Below are 16,980 nucleotides of genomic sequence, written 5' to 3' on the forward strand. Positions count from 1 at the left end.
GATATTTTAATAAAATCTCATATTTGAAATTTTTTTAAGTGTTATGATTTGAATTTCAAATAAAATTCATTCTTTAAAAAATTTACAAAAATAAATCAAAGATGAACCCTTCTTAATTACAATTATAAAGTGGATAAATTTAATATTAAAACTAGTTTTTTTTAGAATACACATCTAGCCTTTTTTTTAAGAAAACCTTTGAAGAAATAAAATGAAGGCAATGATGGTAATATAAAAAATAAAATGAATTTTATATTTTTTAAATATGTGAACTCAACTTATTTAACAATTAAATTTAAATTAAATACTATAATTGAATTTAATTCTAATAGAGAATTATTTCATATAACATATAAATGATTTTATGATTTAGTAGATTCCCACATGAATTGAAGGAAAAGGCTTAGAGATTTCAATTTTTATTGATCATCATTGGTTGCAAAAATGTATAGTTATCAAACTTAACCTCAATATTGACTTGGTCAAGGGATCACGTTTCTGGTTTTATGAATCAACCTAGAAAAATTAAAAAGACTTGGTCAAGGGATCACGTTTCTGGTTTTATGGATCAACCTAGAAAAATTAAAAAATATTTAAAGATGTAATATTTCATATAAAAAAATTAAAAAAAAATTCATGTGAATATATGCTATAAATATTGTAAATAATGAAGTTTAAAATAATATTTTAAATTTTTTTCTCCCATATTGAAAAGATATTATGTTATCTTTTTAAGTTAAAGTATTTAAATAAACAAATTGTATTCCATATTGAAAAAATATAATTTTTATTGTAAACATAGAGTATGTATAATAAAGGACTTTAAATCCCACATTGAAAAAATAGTATTTTTCTTGTGAATATAGAATATATATATATATTAAATGACTTCAAATGTCACATTCAAGAAATATTATGTTATCCTTTTAAGTTGGAGTATTTAAATTAAAAATTTTTTTATCATATATTCAAAAAATATAGCTTTTTTCTTGTGAAGATAGACTATACATAAAAACAAGCTTCAAATTCTACAATGAGAAAATAATTTTTTTCTTAAAGATATAGAGTATGTATATTAAAGGGTTTTAAATTTCATATTAAAAAAATATAATTTTTTTTCTTGTAGACATAAAGTATATATATTAAAGGGTTTCAAATCTCACATTAAAAAAATAACTTTTTTCTTTAGGAATAGAGAGTATATATATTAAAGGGTTTCAAATCTTACATAAAAAGATACTATATTATTTTTTTAAGTTGAAGTATTTAAACCAAAAGATTTTTTAATTCATATTAAAAAAATATAACTTTTTTATTATGAACATAGAATATATATATGACAAAGTTTTAAATTTTATATTAAAAAAATAAAATATTTTTCTAATATTTATATAGTGAACTTTAAAATGTGTTTATAACCAACTGAATAAAAAAATTATAAGAGAAAAACCACATTTGGAAAACAAAGGTCTCGTCTAGGTTCACTCGGGTCATGAATTGACCGGCTTTTGCCTAGTTGTTGCATCGACTGATTTTTTAATAAACCCGAAGCGATCTAGTCACCAATTTGATAAGATTCCAGCTCAATTCATCAGGTTAGGTTAGGTTAAATAACTATGCAAAAAGGTGCTAAAATTTGATTATATTAAACAAATATGGTGTTTGGCACAATTTCTATTTCTATTTTTATATGCTTTTTAAAAATATTTTTTGTTTAAAAAAATTAAACTGATATGTTTTAGTAATTTTTAATAGTTTTAATATATTGATGTCAAAAATAAAAAATAAAAAAATAATTATTTTAATATATTTATAAACAAAAAACTATTCCAAAGATACTTTGGATCACAATCTCAAACATCCAAAAAATAAGGTTTTTTCTTTTAAAAAAAAACACAATAAAATTAAAATTTTAACATAATAATATTATTTGAAAAAAATTCAATAATATAGCATGATTTTACTTTGTAATGATTTTAAAAAATAATATTTAAATGATATTATATTTCACAACTGTTGTGATATTTAAATTAATATCAAAGTGAAGAACCATAACAAAATTTTAATTAATATTACAATTTACAATCAAGACATCAGTTACATAAATATATATAAATATACACACACACTTTGTCACAATAAAATGAGACTACTGAGAGAAATACTAATCAACTTTTGACACCCCCCAAATATTATTTTTGCTCGATGCTCCCTGTGAGCTATTTCTGCTTCATTTTGTTTCGTGGCCACTCGAATGAAACGAACAGCACTGTAGATACAAATAGATGGCTTGTATTTTCTAGAAAAGGCATGCTTGCCCATAATTCCTGCAATCAACCTCTCCAGGGTGGTTGAATAACGATGCAGAATTTTCTCAGATTAAATGAATGTGAGATTCATACCACGACCCATTCCCAAAAATCAAGGGAGCCATAGACTCCAGCACTTAGCATGATATCAAGAATAGGTTGTTAATTAGTTAATGGACAAGTGATAAAAATTTAAATCAAGGAGTTTGTTTTTTTGTGATCTCAAGTTCGAGTTCTTGATTGCTTATATGATGGTCATTAGTTATGGTACGTGTAAACTGGTGTAAATACTTACGTTAATTTAAAATAAAAATAAAAAATAGGTTCTTTGACAACTAGGGCTAGCTACCTTCGAGTTCTTTTAAATTTATTAAAAAATTACATACTTATTAATTTTAAAATATATGAGGTTAGTATAATTTAAATATTTCTATTAATAAAAAAATAGGTTCCTGAGCTGTGGTCGTTAATATAATAACTACTAAAAATTTGATTATTAATTTTAAAATTTATAAAATTAATTCAAATATATATATATATATATATATATTAATTCAAATACTCGTTTTAATAAAAATAAATAAATAATAAATAAGATGAGGAACAAAAAAGGGCTGCGAAGAATCAAAAGATGAGAATTTTAGCAGAGAAAAACAAAACGGGAAGTAGACATGTGAAGAAGTCAGCTGAGAGTGACGTGCAATCTGCCAGCAGGCGAGCCGTCGCAGTGTCCAGAGACTACGCTCACGCATGGAAGCGCGCGTAGAGGTGTGGAGAGAGAAAGCTTGGCGTAGAAATGATGGCATGAACTCATGACCAGACAGGGTCACCGACACTTTGCTTTTAACCTTACTTCTACTGTCGTAACTACGCACGTGAATTGCTCAGATTCTCTCGCCTCGTGAATCCCCGCAATCACATGTTACTTATTTCATTTTTTTCATTTTTCATTTTATGACCACATTCGTCTCTCGTGTGGTGTTAGAATTTTTGAAGATTTTTTAATAAAATTAGTAGTGTTTAAGAAAAACATTTTGTGAAATAACACTTTTTTTTAAAATAACATAAGACTGAAAGTTGTCACTAATTAAAAAAAATTATATTTCAAAAAGAATTGTAAAATAAATTCCATAAATTACAATACAAAATAAGAGATTAAAAACAAATACCCATTTTAAATCCATAAACTCTTACTACACTATCGTTATTGTTTTGCCAATATTTTTTTAATAATACTGATAAATAAAAATACCCATTTTAATAAACAAGTTTAATTTATTATTATATTTTAACTCAATTTGAAATCTGTTTATATAAATTTAATGGTTCTTAATTTATTCGCATGCTTTACTTCATTCTTTAATATATCTTTATAGACTATACTTTAATGTAAATTGAATTAAATATCCTTATTTATGAATCTCCAGCTAATTTATTAAAAAACATATTTGAAAAAAATTACCATATTATATTGAAATTAATTTTTTTCTTAGTTATTTTTTTATTAAATTTTATTAGGTTTGAATTACCCATGTGAGGATATTTTCATTACCATAGATGAGAATATACTATATAAGGATAAATTATAAAATGATTATATACTTAGAGACAAATTACAAGCAGTTAGCTTGGAAAAAGTCTTTTAACAACTAGGCGTGGATTACAAGGACAAATTGAGCTAATTCTTTGGAATTTCCTTATCATAGTTAATGAATTTTTATCTCAAAATCAATTTAACAATAATTTTTTTTTTCTAGTCTTGTTCCAAACTTATCCTTTTTTAATATACATACTAGTTTGATTCATGTACTTCTTTCAATGTCTAAAAAATATACGAGGGCTGTTAATATTTTTCTGTCATTAAAAAAAAATTTAATTGTAAATTAAAAAGTTTATATACTTATTCAATAAAATAAATTAAGAATTAAAAAATATATTAATTCCAATCAAGTTTGAGTGAGAAAACTGAAATAAAGATGCTATTTTTTTAGAAAATAAAAGGAGGCTAAATAGTTTTTTATTTTGAAATCGGGTCTCTAAAGTTTTAATTGGTTTGAGTTAATAAAATTAATTTTTATTTTATTAAATTAAACATTAAATATATTTTTAACATCATGATATAAAACCAACCAAAAAAAATATCAAATCTAATCTCAAATCAACTTAATATAAAAATAATTAAATTAATAATAAAAAAGTTAAGTGACAAAAAAAAATTAAAACAAAAGAGTGTGAGTAAATATTGCAACCCATATTATAAAAATAAATCTATTTTTGAAACAATTTTGGAGTGAGACAAAGACAATATTTTTTATTATTCCTAAAATATCCCTGTAAAAAACTCTCAATTCTAAAATTATTCACTTAAGACATAGAAAGATAAAAATAATTATTATTACAGCTTTAAAACTCAACTCGAAAGTTACTCTGGAACAGTGAGATAAAGACACTATTTTTTATTATTCTTAAAATATCCATGTAAAAAACTCTCAATTCTGAAATTATCCATCTAAGATATGGAAAGATAAAAATGATTATTATCACAGTTTTAAAACTCAACTCGAAAAATTGATTTGGAACAAAACTTGGGTCACTAGTTAAGGGTCAGATTGCCATGTAAGAATAAAAATGGTTACTATTGTAGTTTTAAAATATAATTCAAGGGTCGACTTAGGGCAAGGTCAGGTCACGAGCGGGGTTGACCGTTGACCAGAGTTAATGTAAAGACACAAATAGTTATTATCAAAGTTTTAAAATTATACTTGAGAGTCAATCTAAGGTAAAGCCTCAATTATGTGTCAAGAAGGTCAACTCGAGTTAAGCTAGATCAAAATAAAATAAATGTAGTTATTATTATAGTTTTAAAATTTAATTTGATAGTCAACCTATGGTAAGGTTTGGGTCAGGAACCAAGAGGCTTAACTTGAGTTAACCTAGATCAATATAAGGATAAAAATTATTATTTTTATAATTTTAAAACTCGACTCGAAGGTCGATCGAGGCAAGACCTAGGTCACATATTGAAAGGATCAACATGAGTTAACTCGAGTAAACACATGCATAAAAATAATTATTATTGTAGTTTTAAAATATAATTCAAAAGTCGATTTGAGATAAGGTTCAAGTCACAGGTTGAGATGGTTAATCCGATTGATTCAATTTAAAAAAAAAATAATTAAAGTAACCTTGTCTTAATCATTTTTTTTTAAGTCAAGGTTTTGACTTATGTTTTATCACGGGTTGACTTGGGTTTTTAATCGAGTCAAGTCGAGTTAATCTTTCATTTATTTTTTCTCAAACTCGAATCAGTTCAGGTTTCAAGTCAATTTGTGTTTTATGACTATGATTATTATAATATTATTAATTTCAACACTCGATATAAACTAGTATATTGGTATATTGATAATAACACATATTAAAAATAAAATAGATTTTTTTCATATTTTATTTTATTTTATTTATTATAACCAAACAAAATACATAGACAATCATTTTATCTTGTACATCATTGTTAAACACAGTTATGTGTCTTTTTTTATCTTGTCTCCTCTGTTTTTATTATTTTTGTTTTTTTGGTTTGGGACAAACAAAATTAGCATTTTTAAATCCGACCCGGTGGTCAACCCGGCCCAAGGCTTGGGCCATAGGTTTTGACTTGGTCACCTGGGTCAACCTTTTTTTTTTTTTTTATAAATCAAAACAATGTCGTTTTGATAAAAAAATCAATGAATTACAATCGAGTTTTTTGATCAGTTTTTACCAGGTCAACTTATCATGTCAACCGAGTTTTTAACTATAATTATTTTTTCATAAATCCGGCCCGGTTTTAGCCCCAGGTCTTGGGTCGACCTGTCGGGCCAGGTTTTAAAACTATGAACAAAACACCACCTAATTGTATTGATAATATATCCTTCAAATACTATTTTTTTATGAAGAAAAACTAAATTAGTATTTAAAATTTAATTGGTTTGTAGTGAATTTAGTAGTTTGAATGTCCAAAATTTGGCTAGAAAGAGAAATAATTTAATACACTAGAGTGGACTAGAGGATATCTTGAGAGCAAAAGTAAAAGAAAATTAAGATTTAGAAAATAAAAACTGATTAGTTTAACGAGTTTTGTTTTCTTTTTCCAAATGATGACGGGAATTATTAAATCTGTAGAGAGATTATAAGATTCTGCTTCTTGCCATTTGTATGTATATGATTCACGACGAGCTGTCCCTCTCTGGTTAGAAAAAGAGAGATTTTAGCTGCGTATGGTGATTAATGTTATTTTACCATAACTCATAATTCATATAAAATTCTTGTTCTTTGTTGTTTCCTAATTCTGAAGAAAATCCTCTCAAAATTATAATTATATTTTTAATTTTAACTTTTATTCAGATTTATTCAATAATTATATAACTTGAGCTTGAATTTATGTTATTTCTCTATTTTTTTTAATAAAATAACATACAATTAAACTCTCAATTTAATCTAAAATTACATTTTGATTTTTTTATATGTGAAATCTCCCAACTTGTTTTTGTTAAAATATCAATCTTTATTTTATTTTTTGATTCTAAAAAGAAGATGAATTTAAAGAATAATTTAAAAATGAGTTATGATAAAATAAATAAAACCAATAGAGATTAAGAGAAAAAAATATTTTTATTTTATATAATCTCTTATAAATATACATTAATAGCCTAAAAATGATAATAACTTAATAAGACATAGAATTCAAATGTTACTGGAGATGAAAATAATCATAAAAGAGATGGAAAAGGATAAATAAACATCACGACAAAATTAGTAGAAAGGTTACCGGTCAAACTAAGAAAACAAAACTATCCTGGTGGCGTGGCTTAAACCTGGAAGAATTCGAAGAAAAGAGTTCTCGGGTTCACAAAAACCGCGTGCGGCTCATGACATGTGCGAGCTAGCTAGCTTGCCTGTGTAGTTAGTGTAATGTGAAGCCGTCGTCTTCCGTGTGAACCCCACAGCCAGCCTGTGCCTGTCCTAACCTTTCACAACCTCAAATAAAAGTGTCCATTACTGCCAAAGGTAGAAGTCTTCCTCCGCCTGCGTGTCTCTTCTCTAAGCAAAACCCACCCCCAGCCTCTAAAGGCCAACCAAACCATCCTTCCGCTACCCTCCACGAACCCAGAGCAAGCACCCCTCAATAGTGCACTACTCAACACGCACCCATTTAGCCAGAATTCAAAGAAAACTACAAATTTCTCACCCTTCTCAATTCCAAGTTCCAGTCTGTCTTTGAGCACCATGGATTCTCACATCTATGGTGTCTCCGAGAAAACCATTCTTCTCTTTACTCTTCTTTGTTTTTCCGTTGCCTCCATTTCTGCATTGCCCCATCAGAATAGAACTGGCAATAGTACGGTTACGGGTCAGATGATAAACTCCAACTCGGTTCTTGTTGCCCTCCTTGACTCGCATTACACTGAGTTAGCTGAGCTCGTTGAGAAGGCTCTCCTTCTGCAAACCCTTGAAGAAGCTGTTGGCAAACACAACATCACCATCTTTGCACCAAAAAATGAAGCTTTAGAGCGTCAACTTGACCCCGAATTCAAACGGTTTTTACTTGAACCCGGTAATCTCAAATCTCTCCAAACCCTTTTGTTGTTCCACATTATCCCCCAACGGGTCGGATCCAATGACTGGCCGGGTCATAAATCAAACCCCACCAGGCACACCACTCTCTGCAACGACCATCTGCACTTAATCACCAAGAATTCGGGCAAAAAGCTTGTCGGAGCCGCCGTGTTGACCCGACCGGATGATGTGACCCGTCCCGATGGAGTAATCCACGGTATTGAACGCCTCCTAGTTCCACAATCAGTACAGGAAGACTTCAACAGGAGAAGAAATCTGAGATCCATATCAGCTGTTTTGCCAGAAGGAGCACCGGAAGTTGACCCCAGAACCCATAGATTGAAAAAACCCGAACCACCAGTTCGGGCCGGGTCACCACCGGCTTTGCCCGTTTATGATGCCATGTCTCCTGGGCCATCACTGGCTCCCGCACCAGCTCCAGGACCCGGCGGGCCTCACCACCATTTCGATGGAGAAAGCCAAGTCAAAGACTTCATACAGACGTTACTACACTATGGTGGCTACAATGAGATGGCTGATATTTTAGTGAACTTAACCTCATTAGCCACTGAAATGGGCAGGCTGGTATCTGAAGGTTACGTGCTGACAGTTTTGGCACCGAATGACGAAGCCATGGCTAAGCTAACAACAGACCAGTTGAGCGAGCCAGGGGCACCAGAGCAGATAATCTATTACCACATAATTCCCGAGTACCAAACTGAAGAGAGCATGTATAATGCTGTTAGGAGGTTTGGGAAAATTGGGTATGATACACTGAGGTTGCCACATAAAGTTGTGGCTCAAGAAGCTGACGGGTCGGTTAAGTTCGGGTCGGGTGATGGGTCGGCCTATTTGTTTGACCCGGACATCTATACAGCTGGTAGGATTTCAGTTCAAGGGGTTGATGGGGTTTTGTTTCCTGAAGTTGAGAAAGAAAGTACTTCTGTTAAGAAATCCGTTAGCTCTGTTAAGGTTGCCACTACCACGCCAAGAAGAGGTATGTTTTTGTTATTTTCGGTCATTTTTTTGTTTTAATTGCTTGTCTTGGTCTTAATTTTATTGATAAGTTTAGTTCAGCATAGTTAGTGACTTTTTAGTCCTAATTTAGATCATGGATACGCTTTCCTTTTTCTGTATGGGGAGTTAGGGAGGAATTAGGTCATGTTATGGGTGGTGAGGTGAAATTCTATGGGGAATCGGATCGTACTCTTGCCAAAAGTTTCGGTATGTGTGGTAATAATTGGTGTCGATGACGGGCAGACACAGCTGTTGTGGTCTCTTTAGCGTTTGATGACTTTGCGTAATAGTTGAGCATATGCAAGAACAGGAGATAGCTTGGACGTCAAAGCAGTGATGAGTCCATATTGCTGTGGAAGGAATTGGATGTTTACTGAGTGGAGGGTTATATGATCTTGTTTTTGATTCTTTGTGCATTATAGTGCCGTCAGGTTCACTCTTTCCCAACCTTTTTTTGTTGGCGAAGGGAGGGAATTGGGCCATGGAAGTAGGCTGCCAATTCGCATCAAGTTCCAACGATGGAGATCCAATGTGGACCTGTTAGAGGATCGCCATTGGAATAGTCTTCTGCCTGGATAGCAGAAGCTTGATGAAACAGTGCAGAATGAAGATGAAGATGGGTTTTAAAAGTCAATTACCACGACTGCAAAAGGAGTTTAGATGCATAAAACTAGGGTTACTGATAATTTGGCAAACAACTAGTCCCAGGGATCTCACGGCCCTTGCCACCGACGAATCCAAGTGTTTGAAGCCCACGCCAAGATTGAAAAGCTGACAAAATCCAGGGTTTCCTAGCTGTGAACCACATTATTAGACCCCACCACGACTAAGATGGCAACAACAGCTTGTCCATAATTAAGTGCCATCCCTTTATAACTCAGCTGGCATGACTTGTCCTGTCCTCACGGCCCCTTTATTAGCTGAGACATTGTTTAATCTAGAACTTAAGCCTTAGTTTATGAAATTAACTGTTCATGTGATGTTGATACACCAGCTAGAGTTTACCTGACATTTTTTATTGTTGATTTGCGTCCACAGGTAAGTTAATGGAAGTAGCTTGTAGAATGCTCGGAAGTCTTGGGCAGGATTCGCATTTCACCACATGCCAATGAACATACACAGCTAAATTCTCAAAGAGAGTGAAAATGGAACCATGAAAACAATAGAGAAAAGGTAAATCACTACACTTGGCCAAGCATTAATCTGTAAAATCTTGTTTAAATGGTTTTTTCTTTGGCTAACATTTTTTCTTCATCATCATGTAATTGCAGGAAAGGCCTTTGTGAAATACAAACACAATGGGAGAGATGAGATTGCACTGTGTGATTTCCTCTGAATAAATCCCACCACCCATAACAGAGTTTGTTGGTGTTTTGTTATAAATACTGTAATTACACACCATTTTTTAATTATTTTTCATGTATGAACAAACTTGGAAAGCTACCCTCTCTCTCTCTCTCTCTCTCTCATTTTTTGTCATTTTTGTTTTTTATAATGGGCTGTCCTCTTTTTGCCCGCATATGATCCACCGCTCGTGAATCAACTTGAAACTTTCCAATTATTGTAGTTTGGGGAAGAAGACCTGTTTTTGTTCTCGAGATTTTGTTTGATAAATAAAATGTTAATTGCGGTGACGGTGAGGTGGTGGTGGTTGCATGAATAATGCTGCAGCAGCTCTTGTTTCACGCTTGTTTGGAGCGTAATAGTAGATGTTGCATTATGTTTTCTTTTCTTAAATATATTAAAATATTAGGTTTTTACATTTATATATCAAAACAATTTAACATACATATAAATAATAATTTGACTGCACTACCGAAGACGCCCTAATACGGCATAACAGGGGGGGTTCTTCGGGTTGGCATCTTCTGTTGCCATGAGAGAGGCAAAAAAGAGAGGAGTAAACCCTGTCATTGTCAATAAATGGTTTAATTTTCTGATCGAAGTTAATCTTTTTGTTAATCAAGCTCTTGATGTTAATATTTTTTTAAGCATCTACAACTCGATTGCCTAGAAATCAAGAACGAATACATACGGGGCCTCAGGATTGCTGTTGACTTCATTAATTAGAAGCAAGCTCCACTTCACCTAAGATGTAAGATCGAGACAAATGCCAAAAAAACCAAAACAGGGCAAGCTAGACTACACTACTGCATGACACCAAGGCATCTTGCTGGATCCAGCTAATGAAAGATATTCCATTCCCGAGGCATCTATTTATTTTTTATTTTTTTTAGCGTAGATTAATTAGCTATCAGTAGAAAGCTGTTTCCTTACGTGGCACCATTGGAATCTTATAGGGTTTGACTGGAGGAGGCTCCCCCCACCCTCTTTTAACCAAGCCCTTATTGATGGCTGAGCAGCGATGGCGGTTGAACTAGAAAATAAAAATCAAATTTATTATTTTACAATGTGGATGAAAATTATATTGTAATCACCAAAACTTATTATTTTACAATGCGGATGAAAATTATATTGTAATCACCAAAACAGTAGGGGACGACAATTCATATAAACAATGTTTTTTTTTTTTTTAATTGAATCTTTCCACAACCTAATTACATGATATTATATTTGAAATTAGAATATAAATATTAAATTAAAAGACAAATGATTATAATATAAAAACACAAAAAATATACCATAAATTTGTGATTATTTTTATTTTGATACAAAAATTCATTTTAATTATTTGTAAATTCATGAATTTGAGGGAGGAGAAATAAATTCATCAAAAAATAGCCTTAGATAAAGGAGGTTGTTGATTGTCACGATTTAAACAACAACAATAGACAAACTTGGTGTAAAATAATTTTATTCAACGACATGAGTTTTGTCTTTGAATCAATTTAGGAGTGTTTTGAGTTGAGATATTAACTTATTGAGTTTTTTTAGGTGTTTCCTTAGAGTTCTGTGTCAAAATAGATTTTTTTAAAAGATTTTCAAACTCAAAAGTATCTTAGCTTGATTTTCTAGCCACCCTTAGGTAATTAGAATTTAAACTTGTAAACAACGTGTTATTTTATTAAGAAAAAGGTATAAGAAGTCTAATTATTTTTAAGTGGTTAAGAAAATAAGAATAATGATATAATAGAAGATTTAAAGATAATAGGGATTGAATTAATAATTATAATTATATTGAATTGAAACTTCTAATTATACTGAAAAGACTGAAACACAAGAAAAAGTAAATTTTATCACCAAATCTAAGGTTGGTGAGGCCTCCTAAGAATTAAATCTTAATAATTGAAATTCTTCTATTTCTATTTTTATTGAATGCAAACAATTTTTGTAAATAATTAGCTAAACTGAGTTTAAATTTTGAATAGTGATTGCAGCCTAACTGGACTAAATTTCTCAAGTTAGATCTATTTAATTTCTTTAAACAACAATATTTCTTCTTTCATTTCCTGTTATACTTGCTAACTGTCTTCATTACCATACCACACGTTTCTTATCCAATAATTATTGATTTTCCACCGTTGATTGTCTTAAACCTAGGTATAAGAACCTTCTTTTCTCACTTCTTTAGACTTCTTTTCTCCTTCAACTGCATAATCTTTCAACTTCCTTATATGAGCCATTAAATCTTCAAAGAATCTCTTCTCATTAACCTTGAAAAACTGATATTGTATAATAATGGTTACATTACCTCCCTCTGTTTAGCCTTTTGTCCATAAGGTGAGGAATTGTTTCCTAATCCAATTTTCTATAACCAACTTAGCATCTTCAGTGTTCTATTCATGGAAGCATAAATTGCATTCTCTCTTACTTTCTATTCTAGTTACTTCCTCTTCTGGTTACCTTTTCTCGTTTTCCCATAACTTCTGTTAGTTTTGGTTGTGGAAGGCCTTTCTAAAATATTTTAATTTAGCTACTATTTTATCTGTTGGATTGACTCTCTTCTTGAGATATGAAATATAGAAAGTGGGATGAACTTTCACTCATTTTAGCTATTGTAAATAGCAAGCTATTCATCTAATTTATATATATATATATATATGAATAGGTCTATAATACATGTAAACAAATTTGTTGTTTCTCTATTGTAGTATACTCAACTGATGATAAGATTGGAGTTTCAGTAAGCCCACTCTCCTTCTTTGAATTCAAGATCTTTTTGCTTATAATCTATGTCTCTTTTGTTTTTATTGGGTTTTGTTTAATTTTTTTTTGATTGTTTTGATAATGTTGGATCTATCTTTTAAATGTTATTTAATTGCTTGATTTTTTTACGAGACTTAAGATATAACAGATAAGGCTATGTGGATTGTACCTATATAATACCTTAAATGGTATGGTTTGTAACGACTTATGATAGTTAGTTTTGTACCAAAATTCTACCATAGTTAATCACCAAAACTAGCTTATAAGGTTTTTTTCCTACAAAACATCTTTGATAGTTTTACATTGTCCTTTTAACTATTTATGTTTGTTCATTAATTTGTAGATGGTAAGTTGTTAACATTAACGAGTCCACTTCTTGGATAAAAAAAATAGTTCTTTTCAAAACCTATTGGTAAACACAAGATCCTTATCTTTCATAATATTAGTTGGAAACCATGTAACATCATAACTTGTTGTGAAAACATTTATGCTATTTTATTTGTCATGTAGGGATAAGTCAGGGTTATGGAATGAACATATTTTGTTAGTCGATCAACCGCCATAAAAATAATTATATATCTGTCTGAAGGATTTAATCCTTTTATAAAATCCATAGAAATGAAGTTTCATGACTTATATAGAATTGATAGAGGCTGAAGTAGTTCAAAGGGTCTAATGTGCTTTAATTTTACCATTTGACACACTTTATATTTTCTAATGTATTTTTTTACATTAATCTTTATAGCCACCTAAAAGAAATCATTGTAAACTCTTTAAATGATATTTTAAAATCTGAGTGGTCACCTGAAAGGCTGTCATTAAGATACTTTATGATATGTAGGTTAAGGGGACATTCCTTACCAAAAAAATCATTCCCTTATATAACAATACTTCTCATTGTAATTGAAACATGTGTCATTGCAAGGTATCTTTTTTTATTTGTCTAAGAACTATTTGTACCTTAGAATTAGTAGAGTAACTTTCTTTTAATTAATGTGAGAGCCTATAACTCATTACTAGTTGTTTCTTTGTTTTTTTTTTTTTTGAAAGTGCATCATTTACTAAGTCATCTTTGCCCATTTTATTTATATTATAAAATCATAACCTAAAAGTATAGATATCCACTTTTTCTGTATTGATGTGCTAATTTTTTGTTATAACATATACTTTAGGCTTTTTTGGTCTATTTTGATTTTGAATGCTCGACTTAATAAGTAAGGCCTTCATTTTTGTATTCTTATCACGATATCCAATAACTTCTCTTCATAGGTTGACAAATCTAGTTCCTTGCCTTTCAAGCTCATAATTAAATAAATAAAAAATAAAGGTTTGCCCTCTTGCATGAAAATTATTCCTCCCTAAACTCTAAATGCATTGTACTTTACTATGAAATACTTTGAGAAATGAAGTAATAGAGTAGGTGGATGGATGATAATATATTTTAACTAATTGAATATCTTCTCTACTTATTGATCCTAATCGAAAAGCCTTTTTTTAAGCAATTTGGTTAAATTGCTAGCCATAACGCCATAACATTTAATAAACGTATTGTCATACCTAGTAAGCCACAAAAAATCCCCTTAAAGCTTTGAAGTTACCAAGTTTTGACTAATTAAGCACAACTTTAATTTTTTTAGGATCAACCCGTACCCTATCTCTAAAAATAATGTGGTCCAAATATTCAATTTTTTCATTAAAAAAATTGCACTTATACATTTTGATATAGAATTTGTATTAGGCTAATAAGGTTAAGATTGACTTCATGTGGGCCAAATGTTCTTTCTTTAATTTACTATAAATCAATATGTCATAAAAAATACCAAAACAAAATGCCCAAGGTAGGTTTGGAATGCCTTTTTCATGATGCTTTGAAAAGTATATGAAGGCATTTGTGAGTCTGTAAGGCATCACCAAAAACTTAAAATATCTTTTATGAGGCTTGAAGATAATTTTAGAGATATCTTTTTAATACATCCGAATCTAGTGGAACCCTAACTTTAGATCCTATTTAGAGAAATAATTAGACCCATGCAATTCATCTAATAGTTTCTCAAAAAATAAAATAAGGAACTTATATTTAATTGTTTATTTATTTAATGTCTAATAATCAATACATATATGCCTTGATCTATCATCTTTTCTGAGTAACAAAACTGGACAAGAAAAGGGACTTACACTAGGCCATATAGCCATTCATTGTAGCAACTTCTTTATTATTTTCTCAATACTATTTTTTTATAATATGGATACTGATAAGACCTTCTATTTATAGGAAAAACCTATTCTTTTAGTGTGATTGTGCAATATTTAGATATTTTAGAAGGAAGCTATTTGGGTTTAAAAAATACTTCTTAATATTCCTTTAATAAGTTCTGAACAAGATTTGATAGTTTGTTGTTCTTTAAAACTTCAATCTCCTATACTCAAATTTGTAACATCAGCCTTCTTTAACTTCTTTAAGAACCTAAGCCTCCTGTCCATTATGCACTCTTGAACTTTTAGGCCTGTTATAAAATTATGGCTTTTTGGTAATGAAACTTCTTAGTGAATCTATTGAAATCCTATAAAATAAAATCTAACTTCTTAAACCATAGAATGTCTAAAACCATGTCACAGTTGCTCAACTGGATTTAGAAAGCTTGAGTTATGAATTTGTGTCCTTGGGCCTTAAATTTTATATTTGAATATATATTTTTTTGCAAATTTTTTTAATTCCACCAATAATTTTCACCCTAATGAGTGAATTTTCTTTGATATTTATCTTTGTCCTTTAAGCCACCTTATGGTGTGTGAAATCATGTGTATTACATGTATCTATTAATGCCATCATCACTTGATTATTAATCATTAGTTGTATCCTTATGGTTTTAACACTAGGATTTCCTAACATGACATTTATAAAGATTTTGACCTCTTTATTTTCCTCTAATAGATTAGATAAATCAATTAGGTCTTCCATATTAAGTAGCTCATCTTCCTCAACCTTTTCTATTAAAAATACTTTAGACTCTCACACTTATGACCTAACTCCTAACTCCAGTTACATTTAAAATATAAACCTTTCTCTCATTTTTTATTTTATTTGTGTAGGTGTTAATCTTTGAATGGATAACCATGAACCAAACTCTTGGCATGGATTTGTTGGATTTAATTTTCCTGAAATGATGCTGCTAATTGGTTTTTAATATCAAAGTTAGACCTTTAGGTTTTTCTTTTGTATTTGTGCAAGCCCATAAGCCTCAACTAAGTTAGGAGGATTAAATATTTTGATGCCAGTACAAACTTCCTCGTTAAGCCATCAAATGAAACAACTTGACTTATAAGTATCAGACAAGCCTCTAACTCAATTTGATAATAACTCCAATGGAGTTTGTATTCTTCAACTATTAAGTTTTGTTTCAAACTGATCAATACTTTCATTGAGCCATAATAGATCGGATTTATGAAATGAATTTAAATATCTTTAACAAATGATTCCTAACTAGTTACTAAATCAATTTTCTCCATCTCTTAATACTAAACAATTACCTTGCCTCTCATTTAGAAACTTGCTAAAAATAATCAATGTTGTGGTGGAGTATTGTGATAACTAAAAAAATAAGTGGCTTAATAAATCTATCCTTTTGGATCTTCACCATCAAACCAGTGAAAATTAAGTGTGATGGGTCTCATTTGAATCTGATTTTTAGCTGGCTACTTCATTTCTTGCATATGATGTTCATTTACTAAAGTAACATATGTGTTTAAAGAAGATTTAATTACTCATTTTCCTTGAGTTTTATTAAGTTGATCAACTTTGATTGACATTTGTTGCAGTTATATAATCATTTCTAGGACTTTCTATTATTGCTCTTTCTGCTGTTGCCTCATTCTAGCTATAGTCTTAATTAACTATGATACTCTTATCTCTTCTACCATGGAAAAGGGATGTAATGGAAGATTTAAAGAAAAT

General features: G+C 30.2%; 1 protein-coding gene across 2 annotated transcripts; it reads left to right on the plus strand.

Moving 5' to 3' along the window:
• The first annotated feature begins 7,332 nt into the window (after window positions 1-7,332).
• On the plus strand, window positions 7,333-10,555 carry LOC105138209 (fasciclin-like arabinogalactan protein 17). Of its 2 annotated transcripts, none has more exons than XM_011044248.1 (3): window positions 7,333-8,901; window positions 9,960-10,094; window positions 10,187-10,555. In XM_011044248.1, the coding sequence occupies exons 1-2, from the start codon at window positions 7,575-7,577 to the stop codon at window positions 10,031-10,033; spliced, it is 1,401 nt and encodes a 466-aa protein (XP_011042550.1). In that variant the 5' UTR covers window positions 7,333-7,574; the 3' UTR covers window positions 10,034-10,094; window positions 10,187-10,555. The 2 variants fall into 2 exon arrangements, with proteins under 2 accessions (XP_011042550.1, XP_011042549.1); XM_011044247.1 differs by having other exon boundaries at window positions 7,334-8,901; window positions 10,193-10,555.
• The last annotated feature ends 6,425 nt before the right edge of the window (window positions 10,556-16,980 follow it).

This window comes from Populus euphratica, unplaced genomic scaffold (assembly GCF_000495115.2).
Source record: "Populus euphratica unplaced genomic scaffold, PopEup_1.0 scaffold74.1, whole genome shotgun sequence".
Classification (NCBI taxonomy): domain Eukaryota; kingdom Viridiplantae; phylum Streptophyta; class Magnoliopsida; order Malpighiales; family Salicaceae; genus Populus; species Populus euphratica.

Excerpts from the sequence above, each read along its gene's own strand:
- LOC105138209 (XM_011044248.1), top strand. The coding sequence starts at position 7,575 with ATGGATTCTCACATCTATGGTGTCTCCGAGAAAACCATTCTTCTCTTT. Across the intron at positions 8,902-9,959 it reads CACTACCACGCCAAGAAGAG|GTAAGTTAATGGAAGTAGCT; the intron begins GTATGTTTTTGT and ends TTGCGTCCACAG.